Genomic DNA, 27,690 nt, shown 5'->3' with positions numbered 1-27,690 from the left:
TAACAAATAGCAACTGCATGAACCAACGAGATAAAGAATTCTTAAAGTGACCTCATTGGTTGTGGGAACATCTCCAAAGATGAGTGTAATTATCCTCTTTTGTTCAAGAGCCTGACGGTTGAGGGGGTGGCAACTGTTCTTGAACCTGGTGGTGCGAGTCCTGAAGGCACTTGTCCCTTCTACCTGATGGCAGCAGTGAGATAAGAGCCTGGCCTGGGTGCTGAGGATCTTTGATGATGGACGCTGCTTTTCTAAGACAGCATTTCATGTAGATGTGCTCGTTGGGTGGTTGGGAGGGTTTTACCTGTGACTTACTGAGCCGAGTCCACTGCCTTTTATAGAACTTTCTGCTCAAAGGCATTGGTGTTCCCATACCAGGCCACAATGCAGCCAGTCAATACACATGTGATATATGTTAGGCCTCATATGGAGCCAGTGATCATTAATGGAGAATGTGTGGAGCAGGTTAAGACCTACAAGTATCTGGGAGTACAGTTAGACGAGAAGCTTGACTGGACTGCCAACACAGATGCCTTGTGCAGGAAGGCACAGAGTCGACTGTACTTCCTTAGAAGGTTGGCGTCATTCAATGTCTGTAGTGAGATGCTGAAGATGTTCTATAGGTCAGTTGTGGAGAGCGCCCTCTTCTTTGTGGTGGCGTGTTGGGGAGGAAGCATTAAGAAGAGGGACGCCTCACGTCTTAATAAGCTGGTAAGGAAGGCGGGCTCTGTCGTGGGCAAAGTACTGGAGAGTTTAACATCGGTAGCTGAGCGAAGGGCGCTGAGTAGGCTACGGTCAATTATGGATAACTCTGAACATCCTCTACATAGCACCATCCAGAGACAGAGAAGCAGTTTCAGCGACAGGTTACTATCGATGCAATGCTCCTCAGACAGGATGAAGAGGTCAATACTCCCCAATGCCATTAGGCTTTACAATTCTACCGCCAGGACTTAAGAACTTTTTAAAAGCTATTATTAATGCTTTTTGAGATAGTGATTTAGATGTATATCATATTTTTTACTGAGTTAAGTATTGTATGTAATTAGTTTTGCTACAACAAGTGTATGGGACATTGGAAAAAAAAGTTGAATTTCCCCATGGGGATGAATAAAGTATCTATCTATCTATCTATCTATCTATCTATCTATCTATGTATATGCTGTTATATACAGGCAGTGATATACTAACAAACTTTCCTTTTTAAACTATCTGCCGCAAAGATCTCAAATTAGCAATTAAATGTTTCGTTTGCACCACTAGATCTGCATTCAGACAATATATGCTGCACTGTTTTTTTAAAAATATTACTCATATAAATAAAAAAAGTAATGAAAATATGGTATTTAATAGAACTCTGAAAGCAATGAACGGGAAAGCAGGCTAGATGATGCAAATGAGCCTGTGGGGGAGGGGGGTGCAGTGCGTCAGGCATTATCTCTGCTCCTGCTTGACCACACACAGGTCACCGTTCACACCCTACCGTGTGGCCCTGAGCCCTGCCCCACGGATATCCACCCCCCAGTTACGATTATACAGTAAGTAGGTGGGCGTGACCCAGCGGGATACCCAGCAACGCTCTCCACCAGCCAGTGATTATAATTACTTCGTTATGGATAATTACATGTTAATGGGGAAGTGTCAGCATTTAATTCAACATGAAGAGATTACTATGAGAAACCGGGCATGGCCCGTGTTGTAGTAATCTAATTGAAACAGTTATGAGTATTAAATGATACTCTTTACCTAGGAAAGATAGGCAAGATCATCACGGTGCAGGAGCAGCCTTATACATAGGAGAGAATTTAAACATGAGGTTGCTTATGACAGGAGGTGAATCAAGACTTAGTGAAGATAACTGGGTGAGAATTGAAAGCTATACGGGTAAAGGAATAACATTGGGTGTATGTTATAGACCTGCTAATTCTGATCGTGATTTTCATAAACAACTCTATCAGAATATTAGAAAAGCATGTTCTGGGAGTGATGTTATAGTTACGGGAGACTTTAATTTCCCAAATATTGAGTGGGAGAACCGAGTGACCAATAGACTAGAGGAAAGTGAATTCATTGAGTTATTGAATGATTGTTTTCTGATCCAGTATGTAAATGCACCAACAGGAGGGGAGGTCTGAATAGAAATCAGGATAGAATTCCGAGTATCGAAGTTGTTGAGCTTTTAGGAGCAAGTGATCATAGCATTGTTAGACTCAAAGATTTTTGGGAGAATATATCAGTAAATACCAAAGCCATTAAGTTGATTTTTAGAAAGGCAAAGTTTGTGCAAATACGGCAAAGACATCAGAAGGTAACCTGGAGGAAACTGTTTGATGTTGAGTCAGTCAAGGAACAATGAGGTCGATTTAAAGTACAGGAAATGTTCATACCCAAGGTCGACAGAAGTAATTAAAAACGATAGATCAATTGCATGGATAAATAAAGATATACATTAAAAATATTGAAGATAAGACAGCTATATAAGGAATACTTATATATTCCTCGTGCTTCAGCCTACTCAGGAAAAGCCTGTCTTAGACTGGGTGTTGTGTAATCATCCAGATCACATTTGGGAGCTTAAGGTAAAGGAACCCCTTGGGAGGCAGTGATCATAATATCATTGAATTCATACTGCAATTTGAGAGAGGGATGCATAAGTCAAGATGTATGAGTATCACAGTGGGATAAAGGGAATTAGAGAGGCATGAGAGAGGAGTTTGCCCAGGTGGATTGGAGGGGGATATTGACGGGGATGACGGCAGAGCAGAGGTGGCTGAGGTTTCTGGGAATAGTTCACAAAGTGCAGGATAGATATGTTCCAAGAAGAAAGAGTCCTCAAATGGCAGGGATAGGCAACCATGGCAACGACAAAAGATGAAATATGAGGGCAAATTAACCAATAGTATACAGCAGGATATTAAAAGATTTTTTTTTTAGTTATATAAAGAGTAAAAGGCAGGTGAGAGTTGATATTAGACCACTGGAAAATGATGCTGGTGAGATTGTAATGGGGGACAAAGAAATGGCAGATGAACTTAATGAGTACTTTGCATCTGTCTTCACTGTTGAAGTTACTAGCAGTGCTAGCCAAACTAAAAGGTCTTAAAGTGGATAAGTCACCTGGACCAGACGGACTACATCCCAGGTTCTGAGAGAGGTTGCTGAAGAGATAGATGCATTGGTCATGATCTTTCAAGAATCACTTGATCCTGGCATGGTCCCGGAGGACTGGAAAATTGCAAATGTCACTCCACTCTTTCAGAAGGAAGGTAGGCAACAGAAAGGAAATTATAGGCCAGTTAGCCTCACCTCAGAGTTTGCGAAAGTGGTGGAGACAATTACTAAGGATGAGGTTTCACGGTACTTGGAGAGTAGTGATAAATAAGTCAAAGTCAGCGTGATTTCCATTAAGGGAAAAGTTGCCTGACAAATCTGTTAGAGTTCTTTGAGGAAGTTACAAGCAGTGTGGACAAAGGAGAGGTCATTTATTTGGATTTTCAAAAGGCATTTGATAAGATGCTACACATGAGGCTGCTCAACAAGGTTGCTTGACAAGGTAAAATCCCATGGCATTACAGGAAAGATACCGGCATGGACAGAGGAATGGCTGACGGGCAGGAGGCAGCGAGTGGGAATAAAAGGGGCCTTTTCTGGTTGATTGCCGGTGACTAGTGGTGTTCCTCAGGAGTCAGTATTGGGACCACTGCTTTTCACATTGTTTTGTCAATGATTTAGATAATGGAATGGATGGCTTTGTGGCAAAATTGCCTAGCCCTTTTTCCTTTGAAATAGCAATGGCACTCTGACACTCACAGAGGATACGAAGATAGGTGGAGGGGTAAGCAGTGCTGAGGAAGCAACGCGATTGCAGAATGACTTAGATGAATTGGAACAATGGGCAAAAAAATGGCAGGTGGAGTACGGTGTTTGAAAATGTATGGAAATGCATTTTGGTAAAAGGAACAATAGTGCAGACTGTTATCTAAATGGGGAGAAAATTCAAACATTAGAGGTGCGGAGGGACTTGGGAGACCTCGTGCAAGACTCACAGGTTCAGACTATGGTAAAGAAGGCAAATGCAGTGTCGGTATTCATTTCAAGGGGAATAGAATATAAAAACAAGGAGATAATGCTGAGGCTTTGTAAGACACTTGTCAGGGTGCACTGGGACTATTGTCAACAGTTTTGGGCCCCACATCTCAGAAAGGATGTATTGTCATTGGGGAGAGTCCATAGGAGGTTCATGAGGATGATTCCAGGAACGAAGGGGTTAACAGTTGAGGAGCTTTGGGCTGCTTTGGGCCTGTACTCAGTGGAGTTTATAAGACTGTGGGGGGATCTCATGGAAATGTTGAATGTTGAAAGGACTAGATAGGGTGGATATGGAGAAGATGTTTCCTATGGTGGGGGTATCCAGAACTAGAAGGCACAGCCTGAAAATTGAGGGGTGACCCTTTAGAACAGAGGTAAGAATTTATCTTACCCAGCGAGTAGCGGATCTCTGGAATGCTGTGTCTCAGAGTGCGGTGGAGGCCAAGACCATGGGTACATTTAAAGGAAATACTGGTACTTTCCTGATCAAAGGTTATGGTGAGAGTGCACTCGCTGTGACCTCAGAGAGCAGCAAGCGTCTACAGTGTTGTTAAAACAACACACACAAAATGCTGGTGGAACGCAGCAGGCCAGGCAGCATCTACAGGGAGAAGCACTGTCGACGTTTCGGGCCGAGACCCTTCATCAGGACTAACCGAAAGATAGTAACAGATTTGAAAGTAGTGGGGGGGAGGGGGAAATGCGATATGATAGGAGAAGACCGGAGGGGGTGGGATGAAGCTAAGAGCTGGAAAGGTGATTGGCGAAAGTGACACAGAGCTGGAGAAGGGAAAGGATCATGGGACGGGAGGCCTCGGGAGAAAGAAAGGAGGGGGGAAATAAATAAATCAGTATCAGTATTTCATTTTAATGTACTTTCAAATCTCTTACTATCTTTCCTTTCGGTTAGTCCTGACGAAGGGTCTCGGCCCGAAGCTTCTCCCTATAGATGCTGCCTGGCCTGCTGTGTTCCACCAGCATTTTGTGTGTGTTGTTGTTTGAATTTCCAGCATCTGCAGATTTCCTCGTGTTTACAGTGTTGTTAAGTAGATTTCTCCTTGTAATCCTGCCTCCATTCAATCACACCAAACGCTCTTTTTCCAGAGCGTCCTCCAGCACCATCCCATTGACATTTGTGACATTACATTGTACTATGAACATCAAAATCCCCACACCATAGAGTCTTATCATTCCCATTTCCACCCTAATTTCCAATATATCAGGTTATATATATAACCGTTCACAACGATTATAATAATTTATTATCTTTACTTTACTATTCTTTCCACAACTCTCAAACCCATAGACTCATAAACAGCTCCAATTTGCAAACCTCAATGTGCTATCCCATTTTTAACGAAGGTAACCATTCCTCCTTTATACCCATTTTCCGATCACATCTGACATCAACATAACCTTGTGGCTTAAACCTTAGACAAGATTTCAACCAGGCTTTCGGTAAGCATAAAATATTTTGGTAAATCTTCAGCAAATTTCTGAACTTCTTGGCCAATTGCTTACAAGCTACTGGCATTCCATTGTAAGATTAGAAAGGCCATAAGCAACATCCCTCTGAAGTCTGAGCATTATTAACCCTACTAGTAAAGCATCGTTAATGATTTTAGAGTTAACTCTTCTCCCTCTAACACGAGGAAATCTGCAGGTGCTGGAAATTCAAGCCAACACACACAAAATGCTGGTGGAACGCAGCAGGCCAGGCAGCTTCTATAGGAAGAAGTACCGTAGACACTTCACCTGTGAGTCGGCTGGTGTGGTATACTGCGTCCGGTGCTCCCGGTGTGGCCCTTTTTATATTGGAGAGAGCTGACGCAGACCAGGAGACCGTTTCGCTGAACACCTACGCTCTGTCCGCCAGAGAAAGCAGGATCTCCCAGTGGTCACATATTTTAATTCCACGTTGCATTCCCATTCTGATATGTCTATCCATGGCCTCCTCTACTGTCAAGATGAAGCCACACTCAGGTTGGAGGAACAACACCTTATATACCGGCTGGGTAGCCTCCAACCTGATGGCATGAACATTGACTTCTCTAACTTCCGTTAATGCTCCTCCTCCCCTTCTTACCCCATCCCTGATTTATTTATTTTCCCTCCCCTCCCTTTATTTTCTCTTTCTGCCCATCACTCTTTGCCTGTCCTCCAACTCCCTCTGGTGCTCCCCTCCCCCTTTCTTTCTCCCTCGGCCTCCCGTCCCATGACCCTTTCCCTTCTCCAGCTCTGTATCCCTTTTGCCGATCACCTTTCCAGCTCTCAGCTCCACCCCACTCCCTCCGGTCTTCTCCTATCATTTCGGATCTCCCCCTCCCACTTTCAAATCTCTTACTATCTTTCCTTTCAGTTAGTCCTGACGAAGGGTCTCGGCCCGAAACGTCGACAGTGCTTCTCCCTATAGATGCTGCCTGGCCTGCTGCATTCCACCAGCATTTTGTGTGTCTTCTATCTCTATATGTTTTTTCTGTAGCTTTTAATATCATATTATTTTTCTGACCTACTTTTAGAATGATACACCACATCTGGCATGAAAGTAACACATTTTTGTTTATCATTAATCTATAAATCCTTTAAAAAGGAAGTCTTTACACACTGACACTAATATAAATGTATTTCGATGGCAATTGACATTGACACAGACTTCAGTGCATAGTCCCAGATTTCTACGGATGTACCATGGAGAGTATTCGAACTGGTTACATCACCATCTGGTATGAAGGGCACTGCATAGGATCAGAAAAGGCTGTAGAAAGTTATAAACTCAGTCAGCTGCTTCACGGGCACTGGCCTCCCCAGCACAAAGGACACCTTCGAAGGGTGATGCCTCAAAAAGACGGTAGCCACCCTTGAGTATCACCCAGGACATGCCCTCTCTTCATCAAGGAGGAGTTGTTGGAGGCAGAAGATACTCACTCAACATTTCAGGAATGTCGTCAGAATTATGAATGGACAACGAAACATGAAATGCTTCGTAATTTTTCCCTCTATTTTAATTGAAAATGTCTCAACGATTCAGGAGCAGCTCCTTCCCCTCTGCCATCAGATTTCTGAATGGACGTTGAACCCATGAACACGACCTCGCTGAATTTTTTTTAAAAACAAGAGAAAATCTGCAGATGCTGGAAATCCAAGCAATGCACGCAAAATGCAGGAGGAACTGAACAGGCCAGGCAACATCTATGGAAAAGAGTACGGTCGACATTTTGGGCCAAGACCCTTCAGCGAGACTGGAGGGAAAAAAAATGAGGAGTAGAGTTATAAACCCCACCCCCACCTTTTAACTCTACTGAGTTCCTGGCCTGCTGAATTCCTCCAGCATTTTGTGTATGTCACTATTTTTAAATTTCTATTTTGCACTACTTCTTTAATTTAACCTTTATATATACTATTTATATAACACAAAAGCACAAAGACATCTTTAAAGGTCATGTGTCAACAGTATCTCCTAATGTTTTTATCTGTTCCTTATTTTATTTAAATCCCGGATTCTGCCTTTATCACGGGACTATAAACCACCACAATCCTCAATTCACTGCTTAATTTTTCCGTTTCCCGAAAAGCTGCTATTCTCGTCCCTCCATACACTCCTGTCACCCTATACCATGTCCAGTCCATTCATTACCTCCGATTTTATCCCCACTTCCTGTCACTTTTATTAACCCTCACAACATTCCTGTCCGCAACACCAAATGATCTACTTTATTTCGACCCAAAAATTGAGGGGATGACATCGACATCAATGGCCGGTCAGCTACCCATAATCCCAGGCGCCTTAGAAACAGCAGCGCCCGCCGCAGCGCCATCGGTACGCGTGCGTCTTCCCGGTGACGCAGAACATCCTGGTCAGGGCATCGGCGGGAAGTGGAGGTTTCTCCCGGGTTCGGGTGCGGTAGATGGTCGGGGGGAGACGGTGGAATATCGACACTCTCCGGAGCCGTGTAGCTGGGCCCTGGTCCTATCCTCTTCAAGTCTGGGTTCGGGCCCAGGTCCAGTGTCGAGGTCGATTTCATCCGCAAACTGGGGCTCAGCTCCGAGCGTCCGGGAGTCTCCCGTCGGTTGCGGTTGGACTTTCAGCCGCAGTGTGTCCGGGAAGGAGGTAACAGATTTACAAACCTCCCCTCTGTCAGCCCCGCCGGTCACACAGTCCTGTCTCCACAGCCATGAACCCCTATCAGTGTCCAATCTGCGGGAAACGCTTCAAGCAATCGGGCAATCTGATCGCACACCAGCGGGTTCACACCGGGGAGAAGCCGTTCACCTGCCCTGACTGCGGGAAACTGTTCGCCTACCGCTCCAACTTCGTGGTGCACCAGCGGATCCACACCGGAAAGAAACCGTTCACCTGTTCTGACTGCGGGAAGGGGTTCACACAGTCATCGGAGCTGATGAAGCACCAGCGCGTTCACACCGGGGAGAAGCCGTTCTCTTGCTCGGAGTGTGGGAAGGAGTTCAGCCGTTCATCTGGTCTGCAGAGCCACCGGCGAGTTCACACCGGGGAGAAGCCGTTTACTTGCTCTGAGTGCGGGAAGGGATTCACGCAGTTATCAAACTTGGCCAACCACAAGCGAGTACACACCGGGGAGAAACCGTACATCTGCTCTGAGTGCGGGAAGGGATTCACGCAGTTATCCAACATGTTTACACACCAGCGAGTTCACCGAGGGGAGAAGCCCTTTATCTGCTCTGAATGTGGGAAAGGATTCACTCAGTCATCTCACCTGACGACCCACCAGCGAATGCACACCGGGGAGAGGCCGTTCATCTGCTCCGAGTGTGGTAAGGCATTCACTGATTCCCGTTACCTGTTCAGACACCAGCTGATCCACAGCGGGGTGAAGCCGTTCACCTGCTCCGACTGTGGGAAGCGGTTCACTCATTCGTGTGAGCTGCTGAAACACCAGCAGGTACACACGGAGGAGAGACCGTTCACCTGCTCCGAGTGTGGGAGGGGCTTCACTGAACAACATTACCTGAAGAGACACCAGCGAGTTCACACGGGGGAGAAACCGTACGTCTGCTCGGAGTGCGGGAAGAGTTTCACTCAGATAAACAACCTGAAGTCCCACCAGCGAGTTCACACGGGGGAAAGGCCGTTCACCTGCTCGGAGTGTGGGAAAGGATTCACTCAGCTGTCCAACCTGCGAACGCACCAGCGAATTCACACCGGGGAGAAACCGTTTATCTGCTCTGAGTGCGGGAAGGGATTCACTCAGCCATCTTCCCTGTTGACTCACCAGAGAGTTCACACCGGGGAGAAGCCGTTCATCTGCTCCGAGTGTGGGAAGGGATTCAGTAAACGACCTTACCTGTTGACCCACCAGCGAATTCACACCGGGGAGAAACCATTCAAATGCTCGGTGTGCGGGAAGGGATTCAGTCAAAGATTGTACCTGGTCACCCACCAGCGAATTCACACCGGGGAGAAACCGTTCATCTGCTCCGAGTGCGGGAGGGGATTCAATCAGCGATGCAGCCTGAAGAAACACAAGCAAGTTCACACGGGGGAGAAGCTGTTCATCTGTTCCGAGTGTGGGAAGAAGTTCACTCGGCCATCTAACCTGGTGAAACACCAGCGAGTTCACACTAGGGACAAGGATTGAATATATCTCGTGTGGAATAGATATCCACATGCAGAGAGACCCTCACAGGTGGAATCCGTAGTTACTGCAGGGTTGGGTTAGACTGTATAATTCTTGCTTTTCTTTTAGTTTAACTTTCTTGTGCTTGTTTGTATTTGTGTATCATTAGCTCTCTATGTGTAATTGTTCTGGGGGTTGCCTCTGTATTGTTTTCTGGAAACTTTCAAGATCTAGTGGAGGCTATTGCCATTGGGGAGCTTGGCTCCTGGTACCGCAGTGCCACAGCCAGTACTGGAAGCCTGTAAGATGGCACAAGGCGCAGCAGCTGATCTCTCCACTGCTTGTGGAGAGATTGTTCATGATTTGGTCTAGCGGCTGCACGCACCACAATGAGCTGGTACGGGAACTCGTGAGTGTTGTCTAATCACTGTAAAAAACCCACCACCACTAAATGACTACAAGGGAAAACCCTGGAAATGCATTTGTTGATGAAATTGTCAAAGAGGCCTCATGGGAATAGGTCAAAGAAGTGTTTTTAAAAAGTCAAAAAAATTAAAAGAAGTACAGAGAGCATCTGGAGTGAACCAGACAGATGAAATTATGAAAACAAAGTTGAACTCTGTATCACAGGGAGACATACAGGCTATTGAGAGATGCAAATTCAATGCTCGAACAAAGAAAAGTTGTTCTGGATGGAGAATGCTGGGAGATTAAAGAGTGATGGAGCATGGGGTCGTAGATTACGTTGCTTTCTTATTGAGCAAATAAGTTCCCCAGGACACATTAGAGTGGACACCTGGACTATTTTTGCATATACAAATGGACTACATTACTTTACCAAGGTGTCGGGGATACCCAATGTACTGATAATAGTGGGCAAGTTTTCAAAGTATTCCCACGAGGAAAGCCACAGCCACAGACAGCAACAGCTGATCAAGGACTGCATTCAGAGATGGAGATTGCCTCCTCACACTGACTCTGACCAAGGAATACATTTCACTGGGAATGTTTATTGGGAATTATGACAACTGATGAAGATTGAATGGTCTTTCCACTGTCTACATCACCCAGAGTCATCAGGACAATCGAATGAATGATGGAATCACCAACAACGGCTGAGTGAGTATCATGAGGAAGGTTGTACCATGGCCTACGGAGCTTCCTGACATCTTGTGTAACATCAGAGCAACCCCAAACAGGATAAAGTCCATTGGAGGTGGTAACAGGGTGACCCACGTCACTGCCGGGAGCTCTCCACCTCAGAGAGGCTGATAAACATGGCAGAGAGTTTAACCATTTTGTGAAGTTAACCCAACATGTGCAGTCCGCTTCCCAACAGGTTTCTGCTGCTCGGAGTGATCAAACACCCGGATTCCTGCTGAGATTCCCGTACGGAACCACTGGGAGCTCAATGAGAAGGGTCCTTAACGAACGTTGTTAATTACTAATTCAGATGTGAAAGGAGGTGAAAGTAAGTGAATGCCCGTGAGTCACTGCGAGTAAGCTAGGGTGGTTCCTGACGGTAGAGCAGCTCAAACTCACATTAGTGTACGTATCTTCATAGATAATCTACCTAATACTGACATAAGCATATGAATACCCTTTTATATTTCTATAACTCAGGCTTCAATATGACAAGATATTCTTCTTTGAATTTCCAGAAGTAATAACCTGGGACATTAGTGTCGTGGCTAGCACAACACTTTACAGTCCCAGTGACCCTGATCATCTCCTGCCCCGGTCTGTAAGGAATGTGTGTTTTCTCCCCGTGACCACGCGATTTCCTCTGGACCTTCCAATTTCTTCCCAATTCCAAAGTCGTACCGGTTGATTGATTAATTGGTCATTGTAGATTGTCCTGTGACTAGCTGGGATTAAATCCCGTGTCTTGAAATGCTGGAATTCCACACTATATAGAACGGGGGGGGGGGGGGTGTTGGACTGGACTGTATAATGACTTTACACTAAAATTGATGATATTGTGCTAATTGTGTTGTTTTCTTGTAAAAATGTTTTCCTTGTGAATGCTGCTTATCTGATTCTATGAGCCTGCGATGCTGCTGCAGGGTTTTCATTGCACCCATGCATACATGCACTGGTGCAGGTGACAATAATCAGAACTTTGTCTTTGACAAACTTACTTTAGGAAGATATATATCTGTGTCTAACACATTTTTCTCGAACCTCTGGAGACAGGAGACAATGTGACGAATTCCCAAAGATTGGTCAGTTTGCCACTCCTGACACCGAAAGACTGGACAAGGGCACAAAGGTCTGGGGAATGCACAACACAGGATTAGTGTCACACAAGTACCGGCTGTGATTGGTGTAAAGCCTCAGAGCAGAGTGAGGACCCATTGGGTGTCTACTCAGTGAAACAGGGTGCGGTGGTGGGGTGTGGGGTGGATATAATCATTCCAAGCACATGACAATGAATATATACTTATACAGCAATTTGTATTGCCAACATAAAAAATAACGAGCTCACTCTCATATATCGGTAAGAGGAAGTGACAAGGCATCATAACATTGATCTCAATGAGGCATTAAACACAAGTTAGCAACATAATGACAAGTAATATATACAACACATTACAGTGACAACTCTCCTTGACACAACTTTATGGAAATAACTGAGCTTGAAGGACACGACAACAGCTTCTTACAACACGTGAGAACAAAACCTGGCACTGAGAGGGCATTACCCTGACCGCTGCGGGGGAACAAATGGTGTTGCCAGGAGATCCCACAAGAGGGGCAGGGGTATATATTGCACTGTACCACTGGCACAGAACAACACGTTTCACGATGTAATAATAACAAATACTTTATTGATACCAAGTGGGAAATTCCTTCACTACAGCAGCGATAGTTAAAAACACACTCGGCAGTGTGCAGACTTAAACGTGACACAATAATAATTTACCAATGTGCAAAATAGTTAGGCAGAAACTGTTGCACTACGATGTGTGTTCTCCTGCCACACTGAGATGAACTGTTGTATATTGTTGTATATTCCATAGGAAAGATTTTCTGTAACGATCCGTGTGACGGCAGAGCTCAATGGGTCTGTTTGAAAGGGTGCTCCGTTGCTTATTTATGGAGAGGTTGTCCATAAAGGACAACAAACAGCTCGCTGAGCGACCTCCTCTCCATCAACAACTCAAAAGAGTCCGGGTTGTAGCCAGTGACAATGAACCTGATTCTGATTGTGTCCTCTCCTTCGGAGGTCCCACTGGTGAGAACATTCCAACAGCCATTCTGTGACGTAGCAATCACGTAGCATGTCGTATTTATAAATAAGGTCACCCCCCCCCCCCCCCTCCTTGCAGACTCCGAGAAACACGGACAAAAACTACTTGTACACTCTTGCTCGGAGGACCCGCTGGTTCTGGAACTGAATGATAGTGAGGAAACATTCCGGTGACAACAGACATTGAGAAAAGATTGTAACAACGGGCTTGCATTTTTCAGCGTCACCAGAACAATCCCAACAGCACTGGGACTGAATTCGCATTTCAGCGGGGCGCTTACATGGAGCACAGTGGCATCAACAGGCATTGAAATGGCATGTTAAGAAAATATTTTCATTTGTTACGATTCTTAAATCAGAACTGAAGGCACGCCCTCAGTATTTTGGGAACAACTGCTTCCCCTCTGCCACCAGATTTCAGAACTGCTCATGGAATCATGAACCCTGCCTGGTTATTCCCCGTTTGCACTGTTTATTTAATGTAACTAACAGTATTTTTATGTATTGCACTGTACTGCCTCAGTATGTCAGCGATAATAAACCTGACTCTGACATTGGCAGGCCGTTAGGTTAAACGGATTCATTGGTTTTTTTTTAACCAGTCTGCAATGAAATATTTTGCTCACTGACGCTGACGGAGTGAAGAGGTAGTAATAAACATAACAGAAAAGAGATTTGGGCACAAAGAAACAAAAAATAGAGTTAAGTCTGAACTATCACGAAAACAATTACTGAAGTGACAATAACCGAGCGAGTTGCTTATTATTTTGACGAAGGGTCTCGGCCCGATACGTCGACAGTGCTTCTCCTTATAGATGCTGCCTGGCCTGCTGTGTTTTGCCAGCATTTTGTGTGTGTTATTATTTTTCCTGTTTTGTCTTTTTCCCCCATTGGTTGTTTGTTCTGTTGGTTGCGGTCTTTCATTGTTTCTATTATGTTTCTTGGATTTACTGAATATTCCCGCAGGAAAACGACTCTCAGCGTTGTACATGGACTTTGATAATAAATTTACTTTGGACTCGATCCGACAGTGAAATCCCCAGCTGCAGGGCTGTCAGTGCGCATGCGCCCTCTCTCGGTGCCGCAGTGCATCCTGGGTCAGGCCATTCAATACCGTCAGCGGTGAGCGGCGGGTCTGTGTCCGGGTGGAGACGGTCGAGTGTCGAGACTGTCCCGGAGACGCGTCCCGCCGAGTCGCTGCAGCTCGGCCCCGCTCGATCCCAGCTCCAGCCTCGAGGTCAGCTTCATCACCGATCCGAGTCACCGTAAAGCTTCCGGAGGCCGCGACCGCAGTGTGTTCGGGATGGAGGTAACAGATTCACAAACCTCCCCGGAGCCAACCCCGCCGTCACAAACTCCTGACTCCACAGACATGAACCCCTATCAGTGTCCACACTGCGGGAAACGCTTCAAACGATCGAGCAAGCTGATTGAACACCAGCGGGTTCACACCGGGGAGAAGCCGTTCATCGGCTCCGAGTGTGGGAAGGGAGTCGCCGATTCCCTTACGTGGTGAGCCTCCAATATTATCATTATCTTGTGTCTTAAACTTGGACGGGATTTCAACCAGGTTTCCAGTAAGCATAATACATCAGGTTTTTCATCAATTTTTTTTCAACTGTTGGCCTAGCTGACAAGCTTCTAGCATTTCAGTGTAAGATTAGAAATTCCATGAACAACCTTTCTCTGAAGTCTGAGCATTGTAAAGCATCATTAATAACTTTAGAGATAACTTTTCCATCTCTGTATATTTTCCGTAGCTTTTAATATCATGTTATTTTTGTGTCCTACTTTTAGAACCTCATCTGCCGTGAAATTAACAAATTTTTAGTTTATCAATAATCTACGAATCCTTTAATATAAAACCATGTGCTTTTCACACTGACAGTAATATAACAGTATTTCGGTGGTAATAGATATTGACACAGTCTTCCGTACACACTTGCAAATTTCTACAGATGAACAGTATCATGGAGAACTTTCTAACCAGTTGTATCACTGTCCGGAATGAAGGGGCCACGACACAGGATCAGAAAAAGCTGTCGCAAGTTGTAAACTCAGTCGGTTGCTTCATGGGCACTGGCCTCCCCGGCACCGAGGGACACATTCAAAAGGTGATGCCTCAGAAAGGTGGCATCGATCACTGAGGACCCCTTCACCCTGGACTTGCCCTCTCTTCATTGCTACATCACGGAGGAGGTACTGGAGTCTGAGGATACTCACTCAACATTTCAGGAACAGCTTTTCCCCTCTGCCGTCAGAGTTCTGAATGGACAATGAACACTGTGTCACAATATTCCTGTCTTTTGAAATTAATTTTTGAAATATTCACTTACTGTAATTCATATTTTTATTATTATGTGTCCAATGTCCTGCTCCTGGAAAACACCAGATTTCACAATACATGACTTCTGATTCTGCACTTTCTGCAGAGCGGCTGCATGTGAAATGCCTGTTTCCACCTGAACTCACTGCAGTTCCAGAGCTTTCTTACACACAGGACCCCCCCCCCCCCCCACCTTAGCAGAGCTGTGTTCTCCTCCACAATTACTACAATTTGGTCTAATGCCATAATCATGTTCTCCACCACATCTGCTACACCACTTTTTACCCCTACTGGGAGATCACCAAGCTTCTAGCATCTCACAGGCACAAACACTCGAAGGAGATAATTCATATAAACTAAATTAACCCTATCCCGCAATTACTCTCCGTCGAAGTTAATCTACACCAATGAGCAATCAGTTCCTGCTCCACCACAAAACACTTCTAAATGTTCGATGTCTACAACTTTTCTCCCATCTAAATTATTTTTATCATATTTCAGGGATACACCTAGAAGGCATGATGGCGGCTACATGTCATTAGGAGTTTGAGGATATTTTGGTACGTCACCAGACACAGATTTCTACCGATGTACAGTGGAGAGCATTTTAATGTCTGCATCACCATCTGTTGTGGGGGGGGTGACCTGCACAGGATTGAAATAAGCTGCAGAGAGTTGAAAACCCAGCTCCATCATGGGAACTAGCTTCCGTAGTGCCCAGGACATTTTCAGGGAGCGATGCCACAAACAGGCAGCATCTACCATTAAGGACTCCATCGCCCAGGTCATGCCTTGTTCTCATTGCTACCATCAGGGAGGAGGTACAGAAGCCTGAAGGCTCACACTCAATGGTTCAGGAACAGCTTCTTCCCCTCTGCCATCTGATTTCTGAATGGGCATGGAACCCATGAACACCACCTCACTACTTTTTTATTTCTATTTTTGCACTACTTATTTAATTCAACTATTTATCCTATAAGACCAAAAGATGTAGGAGCAGAATTAGGCCATTTGGCCCATCGAATCTGCTCTGCCATTACATCATGGCTGATCTATTTTTCATCTCAGTCCCAATCTCCTGCTTTCTTCCTGTATCCCTTCATGCTCTGACTAACCAAAAACCTGTCAACCTCTGCCTTAAATATATGTCAGGACTTGGCCTCCATAGCCTCCTGTACCAACAAATTCCACAGATTCACCACTCCCTAGTTAGAGAATTTACTCATCTTCTTTCTCAAAGAACGCCCCTCTATTCTGTGGCTGTGTCCTCTGGTCCTAGACTCTCCCACCACAGGAAACATCCTCTCCATATCCACTCTATCTGTGTCCTCTGGTCCTAGACTCTCCCACCACAGGAAACATCCTCTCCACATCCACTCTATCTGTGTCCTCTGGTCCTAGACTCTCCCACCACAGGAAACATCCTCTCCACACCCACTCTATCTGTGTCCTCTGGTCCTAGACTCTCCCACTATAGGAAACATCCTCTCCACACCCACTCTATCTGTGTCCTCTGGTCCTAGACTCTCCCACCACAGGAAACATCCTCTCCACACCCACTCTCTCTGTGTCCTCTGGTCCTAGACTCTCCCACCACAGGAAACATCCTCTCCACATCCACTCTATCTGTGTCCTCTGGTCCTAGACTCTCCCACCACAGGAAACATCCTCTCCACATCCACTCTCTCTGTGTCCTCTGGTCCTAGACTCTCCCACCACAGGAAACATCCTCTCCACACCCACTCTATCAAGCCCTTTCATCATTCGATAGGTTTCAATGAGATCACCCCTCATTCTTCTGTGTTCCAGTGAATCCAGGCCCAGAGCCATTAAACGCTCTTGATATGACAAGCCGTTTCATCTTTCTTTAAACCTACTGCAGTATCAACACTTTCTTTCTAAGATAAGGGGCCCAAAACGACCCACAATATTCCGTGTGAGTTCTCACCAGTGGTTTATAAAGCTGTAGCATTTCATCCTTGCTTTTATATTCTAGTTCTCGAAATGAATGCTAACATTGCATTTGCCTTCCTCACCACCGACTCAACCTGCCAGTTAACCTTTAGGGAATTCTGCACCTTTTGCACCTTATGATTTTGAATTTTCTCTCCATTTAGAAAATCGTCTACCTTTTATTTCTTTGACCAAAGTGCTTTACCATACACTTCCCAACACAGTATTCCATCTGCCGCTTCTTTACCAATTCTCCTAACCTGTCTAAGTCCTTCTGTAGCTTCTCTACTTCCTCTGAACTACCTGTCCCTCCACCTATCCTTGTATCATCCACAAACTTTGCAAAAAAAGCCATCAATTCCGTTATCCACGCAAACACGAGGAAATCTGCAGATGCTGGAAATTCAAACAACAACACACACAAAATGCTGGTGGAACACAGCAGGCCAGGCAGCATTTACAGGGAGAAGCGCTGTTGACGTTTCGGGCCGAGACCCTTCGTAAGGACTAACTGAAAGGAAAGATAGTAAGAGATTTGAAAGTAGGAGGGGGAGGGGGAAATGCAAAATGATAGGAGAAGACAGGAGGGGGTTGGGTGAAGCTAAGAGCCGGAAAGGTGATTGGCAAAAGGGATACAGAGCTGGAGAAGGGAAAGGATCATGGGACGGGAGGCCTAGGGAGAAAGAAAGGGGGAGGGGAGCACCAGAGGGAGATGGAGAACAGGCAAAGAGTGATGGGCAGAGAGAGAGAAAAGGGAGGGGGAAATAAATAAATCAGGGATAGGGGAGTAGGGGCATTAACAAAAGTTAGAGAAATCAATGTTCATGCCATCAGGTTGGAGGCTACCCAGACAGAATATAAGATTGTTCCTCCGACCTGAGTGTGACTTCATCTTGACAGTAGAGGAGGCCATGGATAGACATATCAGAATGGGAATGGGACGTGGAACCTGAATCCATTATCCAGGTCATTGACATATAACATAAAAAGAAGCAATCCCAACACAGACACTTGTGGAACACCACTAGTCACTGGCCGCCAACCAGAAAAGGCTCCCTTGATTCCCACTCTTTGCCTCCTACCGATCAGCTAGTGTTCTATCCATGCTAGTATCTTTCCTGTAATACCATGGGCTCTTGTTAAGCAGTTAAAAGTACACAATGTCAACCAATGTACACAGCAAAATTTGCTTAACTTACACAACAAAAATCCAAGAACACAACATCCACCGATTCTCCTTTGTCGATCTTGCTTGTTATTTCTTCAATGAATTCCAACATATTTATCAGGTAAGAGTTTCCCATGCTGACTATGGCCTATTTTATCGTGTGCCTGCAAGTAACCTGAAGCCACACCCTTCAGAATTGACTCCAACATCTTCCCAACTTCTGAGGTCAGATCAACTGGCCTATAGTTTCCTTTCTGCTGCCTCCCTCCTTTCTTGGAGTGTGGAATGACATTTGCAATTCCAGAATCCAGTGTTCATTGAAAGATTATTACTAGTACCTCCACATTCTCTTCAGCCACCTCTTTTGGTATATTAAGTACATGTACTCCCTGTAATGTATATTTTCTGTATAATGTATTGCATTGTACTGCTATTGCAGAAACAGCAAATTTTAATGACATGTCAGTGATATTAAACCTGATTCTGATTCCTATGATTACTACCCAAAGCGACTGTTATTCACTGTCCTTGTTATTTTCCTTCTTCCCCCAATTTTTAATCGCAAAACTTTCTCGCACTGCTTATTATCTGTGAAAACACAAAGACTATCCCATATCTTAAAGATAATACGTCAACAGTGTCTCCTAACATTTTTATCTGTAGTTATCCTAAACCAAATAATATCAGAAACAGGTCCACGTTCAAAATTCTGTAGGACATCAAGCTCTTCCGTATTTTACTTAAATCTACTTTTAACCACTATGATCCTCAATTCAATGCTTCGTTTTTAATTTCCCGGAAAGCTGCTATTTAACTTCACCCAATACAGTCTCCAGTTTGTTACCTGCCTCTGATTTTATTTTTTTTAAACATTTCCTAATACACCCTTTCCGACCGTAATTCTAACTGATCAACTTCCTTTCAACCCAATGGCCGGCTAGCTACCCATAATTCCCGGTAGTTAGAAACAGCTCTATCCGCCGCACTGGCGTCGGTACGCGTGCGCCGTCCTGGTGCTGCAGTGCATCCTGGTCAGGGCATCGGCGGGAAGTGGAGGTTTCTCCCGGGTTCGGGTGCGGTAGATGGTCGGGGGGAGACGGTGGAATATCGACACTCTCCGGAGTCGTGTAGCTGGGCCCTGGTCCTATCCTCTTCAAGACAGGGTTCGGGCCCAGGTCCCGTGTCGGGGTCGATTTCATCCGCAATCCGAGCGTCCCTAGTTTCCAGTGGGCCATGGTTGGACTTTCAGCCGCAGTGTGTCCGGGAAGGAGGTAACAGATTTACAAACCTCCCCTCTGTCAGCCCCGCCGGTCACACAGTCCTGTCTCCACAGCCATGAACCCCTATCAGTGTCTAATCTGCGGGAAATGCTTCAAGCAATCGGGCAATCTGATCGCACACCAGCGGGTTCACACCGGGGAGAAGCCGTTCACCTGCCCTGACTGCGGGAAACTGTTCGCCTACCGCTCCAACTTCGTGGTGCACCTGCGGATCCACACCGGAGAGAAACCGTTCACCTGCTCTGAGTGCGGAAAGGGGTTCACACAGTCATCGGAGCTGATGAAGCACCAGCGGGTTCACACCGGAGAGAAGCCGTTCTCTTGCTCGGAGTGTGGGAAGGAGTTCAGCCGTTCATCTGATCTGCAGAGCCACCGGCGAGTTCACACCGGGGAGAAGCCGTTTACTTGCTCTGAGTGCGGGAAGGGATTCACGCAGTTATCAAACTTGGCCAACCACAAGCGAGTGCACACCGGGGAGAAACCGTACATCTGCTCTGAGTGCGGGAAGGGATTCACGCAGTTATCCAACATGTTTACACACCAGCGAGTTCACCGAGGGGAGAGGCCCTTCACCTGCTCTGAATGTGGGAAGGGATTCACTCAGTCATCTCACCTGACGACCCACCAGCGAATGCACACCGGGGAGAGGCCGTTCATCTGCTCCGAGTGTGGTAAGGCATTCACTGATTCCCGTTACCTGTTCAGACACCAGCTGATCCACAGCGGGGTGAAGCCGTTCACCTGCTCCGACTGCGGGAAGGGCTTCACTCATTCGTGTGACCTGCTGAATCACCAGCGGATCCACACGGAGGAGAGACCGTTCACCTGCTCCGAGTGTGGGAAGGGATTCACCCGTTCCTCCGAAATGTTAAAGCACCAGCGGATCCACACCGGGGAGAAACCGTTCACCTGCTCCGAGTGTGGGAAGGGATTCACTGAGCAATCTTACCTACTGATACACCAGCGACTTCACACTGGGGAGAAACCTTTCATCTGCTCGGAGTGTGGGAAAGGATTCACTCAGCTGTCCAACCTGCGAACGCACCAGCGAGTTCACACCGGGGAGAAGCCGTTCATTTGCTTAGCCTGTGGGAAGGGTTTCACTCAACCATCTTCCCTGCTGACTCACCAGAGAGTTCACAGTGGGGAGAAACCGTTCATCTGCTCCGAGTGTGGGAAGGGTTTTGCTCAGCTGTCTAACCTGCGGACACACCAGCGAGTTCACACCGGGGAGAAGCCGTTCGCCTGCTCCAAGTGTGGGAAGGGGTTCACCCAGTCATGTCACCTGGTGACTCATCTGCAAACTCACACCGGGGAGAAGCCGTTCGTCTGCTCCGAGTGTGGGAAGGGGTTCAGCAATTCCTGTTACCTGTCCAGGCACCGGCAAGTTCACAGGGCTGTGAAGCTCTTCACTTGTTCTGAGTGTGGGAAGGGCTTCACTCGGTCGTCCAACCTGGTAAAACACCAGCAAGTTCACACTGGGGTCAAGGTTTAATAAACCACATGGGGCACTTGTATCTAACTGTAGAGAGATCTTCCCAATTCCCCCGGTGCCAGTGAGATCCAAAGTTCGGTTCTCAAGCTCAACAGAAAGTTTGAAAAGCACATGGGATTTTGGAAAACAATTTCTGGTGGCAAATGCCTACCACAATTAGGTACCCACACCCAACTTGATCCACTTCTGCATTTGAGGAAGGAGCTTGGGAAATTGATAATTAATTAATTTTCAAATTAATTCCATTAATTTTATTCCCATGCTGCGGTGTTACAGGAAGTAAAAGTGAGATTAAAATATTACTGCAGGTTTAGAAAGAGTAAGCAATGGCATCCTTGCTCCCCTGCACTGACGTAGTTGCCACGTGTAGAATGGTTCTTCAAAATCGCATTGCATCGGATCTCTCAACGCTCAGTGTGGGGGGGGGGGGGGAGTTCTAGGTGAGGAGTGCTGTCCTTACATCCTGTACCTGACAGATCTGACAAAACTGATTTGGCTGGTCACAAGCATACAGAAACAGCTACAATCCATCAGTCTGGTGGGTGGGATTTCTTTAACTGTATTCAATTTCATTTAGGAGGCTGGGGTATTGAATGACCTGCTACAACTTAACATGATTTAGATATTTTACTTGTAAAAGGGCAATCATTACTAGAGCAGCTCAAACTCACATTAGCGTACCTGTTTACAAATATAATCTATCTAACACTGACATAATTGTATGAATACCCATTTGCATTTACATAACAAATGAATTTTTGATTATTTTATACTTCTGTACTTCTGCCTTCAAAGTTTCAGATGTAATAATTTTAAATGGGTGGTTTAGAATTGGGATCAGGGGTGTTGAATTGGACTGTATAATAGCTATTTTCCTTGTGGTTTAACCTTATGGTTGTGTGTATTATTATGTAATTACCTCTGTGTATGTACATAGTTGTTCAGTGTATTTTCTAGTGATTGCAGTTTTTCTGGAAAGTGTTTAGTTCCAGCGGTGGGTATCGCATTATTTGAATAGGTGCTAGCTAATTGGTTAATTTAAGCAATGGAATTTAGATGAAATGCTGACTATCACCAGGCTGGTATAAGAAAATCGTATCACTTTTTTAAGCCAAGTCTATTGTCATTTCACTATGTACATTGTATTAAACATATATAACCATATAATGTATATAGAAATGAGACAACATTTCTTTGAACCAGTTTGCAAGGCACAGTAGAACACAGAACACACAACAACTGATGAAATTAAGGATAAAATCTGCAGATGAATTACACATAAATAACAATCTAAATTGCATTAATATTAACTATTGGAAGGTACGGAACAGATTAACCAATGACACCTCGAATACCACATGGCAAGAAGTTCAGGAGCCTAAAGGCCTGGGGAAAGAAACTATTTCCCACCCTGACCATTCTTGTTTTTATGCTTCAGAGTCTCCTGCCTGATGGTAGAAAGTCAAAGAGGATGCTGTATGGGTGGGTAGGAACCTTAATGATAATAGGCAACACTCCTGATAAATACCCCTGATGGATGGTAGGGAGACCCCTATGATCCTCCCAGTTGTTCTCACAATCCTTTTTAGGGGCTTCTGGTCTGATGCTAGACAGCTCCCATACCAGATGGAGATGCAATTGGTCAGGACACTCAATCTCTCATTGTGCTATTTATTTATTTAGAGATTCCGCACAGATTATGACATTCTGGCTCTTTGAGCCTCGATGCCAGCAACCCACTGCCTGAACCCTAACCCAATCCCAGGACAATTTACGATGACCAATTGACCGACTGTGGGAGGAAACCAGAGCACCCGGAGGAACCCCTCACATTCCATGGGAGACGTGTAAACTCTTCACCGGGGAGACGGGGATTTAACTTGGAACTCCCACACCCGGAACTGAAACAGCATCGTGCTGACTGTGACAATACCCTGGTTTAATCCCCTCATTTTTGTAACCCTTAATAAAACAATCGTAAGAAATTGTTTTATGCCTCGTTCCCGACTTCCAAAGAAACTGGATTGCAAAATCCAGGACCCGACAGCAATTTCTTATTACCTGGGAAAGACCTTGGTGATAGGGGGAAATGATGGTTAATTACACCCTATATCTGGAGTGGGGTTTGATCGTCTGAAATCGATGCCATGTAAAACAGGTCTGTTTAAAATGCCTTTGTCTCTGAAGTGTTTAAGGTCTCCCCAATGCAGACCACGTACGCTGCAAAGACCTGCCTTTCAGCCCGGTGGGAGCCACATTGGGAAAACTCCCAGGAACAGCACAGCAGCCAGTGTTTCTTCTCCACACATAGCTCCCCCTGCTGGAACATTACTGCAACTCATTCTGCTCTCGGTTGATCTGACTTCTGTTTAAATGCCTATCTGCTGCTCATCTCATCTTTTCTTCACACTTTATGATTGTTGTAACTTTCTGATTTACAATCTCCCTCACGAATTTCCAACTGATGAAAGTCCCCACTTTCCAGGCCACACCGTCCTCTCTCAGTTACTGTTGGCCGGGAGGTACTGAAGCCTGAAGACCCACACTACCAGGTTATTCCCTTCAACCAGTCAGATCCTGATCCAACCAGCACAGGCTTAATGACGACCCCAACATTGCCGATATCGTTGTTCTCATTGTGTTGATTCTTGTAAAAATGTTTTCCTTGTGAATGCTGCTTGTCCGATTCTATGAGCCTGCATCAAGTTTTTTATTGAACCTATGCACACATGCACCTGTGCAGGTGACAATAATCTCGACTTTGTCTTGGACAAACTTGAGGATAGGAAGAGCAGAGATTGATGTATGTTTCTGGATTTTTTTTCTCAAACCTCTGGAGTCAGGAGACAATGTGATGAAATTCCAAACGTTTGTCAGTTTGCCACTCCCGACACTGAAAGGCAGGGCAAGGACACAAAGGTCTGGGGACGGCACAACACAGGATTAGTGCCCCACGGGTACCGGCTGTGATTGGTGTAAAGTCTCAGAGCAGAGTGAGGACCCATTGGGTGTCTACTCAGTGAAACAGGGTGAGGAGTGTCATGCACCTTTCGCTATGTCTTATAAGAAATAACCAAAAGAAAAAAGACTGTAGATCTGTCCAAAAGCATATTTATTACTTGCAAGGAGAATACCACCCCCACTCCTCAGGTGGCTACTGTTTTACAGTACTGTTTACAAAATTCTTATTTTTAAACAAGTTTTCAGGTTATTCGTTGGCTGTTGGCTGTTCTGGGAGTCGGCCCTTAGCAGCTGTAGTACTGTCGCGCCCAACTTGATTTTTTTTCTCTCTCTCTCTGCCGCTCTCACACTCATTCCTTTCCTGTTCTCCATCTCCCTCTGGTTCTCCCCTCCCCCTTTCTTTCTCCCTAGGCCTCCCGTCCCATGATCCTTTCCCTTCTCCAGCTGTATATTCCTTTTGCCAATCAACTTTCCAGCTCTTAGCTTCATCCCACCCCCTCCTGTCTTCTCCTATCATTTCGGGTCTCCCCTACCCTTCTCATTTACAAATCTCTTGCTATCTCTTTTTTTAGTTAGTCCTGACGAAGGGTCTCGGCCCGAAACGTCGACTGTACTTCTCCCTATAGATGCTGCCTGGCCTGCTGCGTTCCACCAGCATTTTGTGTGTGTTGGACGTGGTTTCTTATTTTATTTCTAATGACTAGATCTCATTGCTGAATAGTAAGTTTACAACTGTTGATCAGTTTTGAAGCAATCTGCTTTCATCATCAAGACGGCCATTTATATTGTTTGAACATTTCATTTAGTCGCTGGTAGGTAGAAAAATTCTGTTGGAAGGCGAAGGAATTTCAATGAATATTTGAATCTACCTTTCATGAGAACGCCAAAAAGTGCTGACTTTTTATTATCAGCTCCTTGTGGACTGTGGCGCGTTGCTGAATAATAAAACCACTGTCAATGTATAACTACACGGGACTGAAGTTTGCCCATCTGTCTAGTTTAAGAAATCAGGGAAATTCTTGAGCGAGGGCAGAATAGGTAGTTTTATTCAAGGCCACACAATGTACCGAACTCCCCTTAGTTCAACAATGAAGAATGATCAGAACTTTACATGTCCCTCACTGCATACACATGTAGCATAGAACTAAACACTCTGAATTATACAAATTTCAGTTTGTTACATTACAAGATTAAATACATAACAGTCTTAAAGTTTTGAATACTTTGTCACATTCTCTCCCTCATTAAACGACAACGATATGTTCTGCTTTAGAATACTATATATTTTTTAAATCCGCCAATTTATGCAATGATACAGCTTCAGAGCCTTAATCAAGCATTTCCCCTGTCTCGCTGCCCTGCTTCAGCGCGTTTCTTCCGGGTCGAAACACCTTATACAAACTTGGCAAGAGGATGACTGCCAATGTTGTGATAGCAATAATCACTCCATCCCACCTTGCTCCCATCCTCCCAAACGGCCAATGGTTTCCTGTGGGACTATGATTGTGAAATTGGTCTCCTCCTTCCCCAGTCTTCAGTTGGCCCCCTCGGATGTGATCTTTCAAGTAGGTTATATTCTCCTGATTTATCTGGTATGTAAATGTGATTTACAAGGGGGTACTTGTCCAAACAGGACCTGCGAGCCCCCTTTCTCGGACAAAGAAATCCGTTCGGATTTGCAATGTCACCTCTGTTTCTTGAAGGACACGGGTAAAAGAGTCACGCCCATTTCTACACGTACCGGGACATCCATACAGAGAAACATAGCGCAACACAGGCCGTTCGGCCCACAATGCTGTGCCGAACACATGCGGACTTTAGACATTAGGATTACCCATAGCCCTCTATTTTTCTAAGCTCCCTGTACCTGTCCAGGAGTCTCTTAAAAGACCCTATCATATCCGCCTCCACCACCGTCACCGGCAGCCCATTCCACACACTCACCACTCTCTGAGTGGAAAAACTTACCCCTGACATCTCCTCTGTACCTACTACCAAGCACTTTAAACCTGTGCCCTCTCACAGCCCAGCAGCCTGAGAGTTCAGAGCAGTCCCATCTGTCAGGGGAAGGACATGAGCTATTCCAACAGGACTCTCCGTTTTGTTCCTTTTTCTCGCCTTGCTGGACGTCTTTTCCCTGTTGATGACGTTTAGTGATGATTTTTTCTTTGTCAAGGCGATACAATAATCCAACATGCTCTCACCAAGTCCTGCACCTCCCTTTGATTACCGCTTAGTGGCGCTTCGGATGTCAGGCGCTGTGATTCACGCGGGGACCGGCCAAGGCTCGAACAGTCATCAGAACCAAAGCTCTTCCCACTTTAGTCCAGTTTCCTCCCCCCGCTTTGCGGTTTATTATTAACTGATCTGTTCATCTTTGCCACTGTGAGGATGGCAGTTACCATGGAAATGTTGATCCACCTGGAAGGCTTTGCAAACTCTTAATTATTTACTAGTGAGTTAGTTGGGTGACGTTGTCGCTAGATGGTTTCCAGGGGATCCCAAATCGCTGGGTTATTTCCTTTAACAAATATTTCGCCGCTGTAACTGCACTATTCTCTCTACAAAGAAGTGCTTCAGCCCATCATGAGGACACATCGACAATGCCTAATCCATACCGACGCCCTTCGCTGAGGCGATTTAATATAGAAACATAGAAAATAGGTGCAGGAGTAGGCCATTCGGCCCTTCGAGCCTGCACCGCCATTCAGTATGATCATGGCTGATCATCCAACTCAGAACCCTGTACCTGCTTTCTCTCCATACCCCCGATCCCTTTGGCCACAAGGGCCATATCTAACTTCCTCTTAAATATAGCCAATGAACCGGCCCCAACTGTTTCCTGTGGCAGAGAATTCCACAGATTCACCACTCTCTGTGTGAAGAAGTTTTTCCTCATCTCGGTCCTAAAAGGCTTCCCCTTTATCCTTAAACTGTGACTCCTCGTTCTGGACTTCCCCAACATCGGAAACAATCTTCCCGCATCTAGCCTGTCCAATCCCTTTAGAATTTTATACGTTTCAATAAGATCCCCCCTCAATCTTCTAAATTCCAGTGAGTAAAGCCCATCTGTAAATGTCCGAAGGGGCCGTCGGACGGCGGGGTAACCTGTACCCGTTTTCCCGGATTCTATAAGGCACATATCATACATTGTCTTCAGACCTGTTCTACAACTTGTGGAATACCAGGGACAAGCCAAGTTTGGTTTATCTGATCAACCATTCCCCTCTTGCCCTTCTGAGTGAACTTGGGAACACATCGGGCAATCCACGGTACCAATTTACCTGGGGCCACAATGCGTCCGCGGGGGTGCAAACACAAACCATTGAAAACCGAGCTTTTCCCGCTTTACCCGGTGGAGCAGTGGTCTGATAGGTCCTCCGTAGTGGGAGATGTCACCGGAGCCAATGCGTGGGGCGCTTGCTTCCGCCGCAGCAAGGGTGGGCCTGACTGCAGCCTCTGTTGCAGTACACTCTGTCTTGGCGCGAATGAAGCCACCGGAGAAAAGTACCTGGCAGGTACAAAGCATCTTCTTTATTCGACAAACCACGGTACAGCAGGCATCGCACGGAGA

At 45.6% G+C, this 27,690-nt stretch overlaps 3 protein-coding genes across 3 annotated transcripts in view; all 3 read left to right on the top strand.

Moving 5' to 3' along the window:
• The window catches only part of LOC140716245 (uncharacterized), a 52,539-nt gene that overhangs the window by 12,024 nt on the left and 12,825 nt on the right, over positions 1-27,690 (top strand). Inside the window, exons 3-5 of the mRNA XM_073028856.1 lie at positions 14,021-14,170; positions 19,655-21,149; positions 25,750-25,826. Coding sequence (XP_072884957.1) covers positions 14,021-14,170; positions 19,655-21,149; positions 25,750-25,826 — 1,722 coding nt within the window. The remainder of the gene's footprint in view (positions 1-14,020; positions 14,171-19,654; positions 21,150-25,749; positions 25,827-27,690) is intronic.
• LOC140716391 (uncharacterized) lies at positions 7,956-11,594 on the top strand. Its single transcript, XM_073029074.1, has one exon. It carries the CDS (start codon positions 8,262-8,264, stop codon positions 9,699-9,701), a length of 1,440 nt encoding a protein of 479 aa, XP_072885175.1. The 5' UTR covers positions 7,956-8,261; the 3' UTR covers positions 9,702-11,594.
• On the top strand, positions 14,017-18,873 carry LOC140716430 (zinc finger X-chromosomal protein-like). Its single transcript, XM_073029162.1, has 2 exons — positions 14,017-14,445; positions 15,761-18,873. Exons 1-2 carry the CDS (start codon positions 14,237-14,239, stop codon positions 15,807-15,809), a joined length of 258 nt encoding a protein of 85 aa, XP_072885263.1. The 5' UTR covers positions 14,017-14,236; the 3' UTR covers positions 15,810-18,873.

This window comes from Hemitrygon akajei, chromosome 25 (assembly GCF_048418815.1).
Source record: "Hemitrygon akajei chromosome 25, sHemAka1.3, whole genome shotgun sequence".
In the NCBI taxonomy this organism is placed as follows: Eukaryota; Metazoa; Chordata; class Chondrichthyes; order Myliobatiformes; family Dasyatidae; genus Hemitrygon; species Hemitrygon akajei.
The sequence above is the reverse complement of the archived record's forward strand: the minus strand, read 5'-3'. Positions and strand labels throughout refer to the sequence as shown.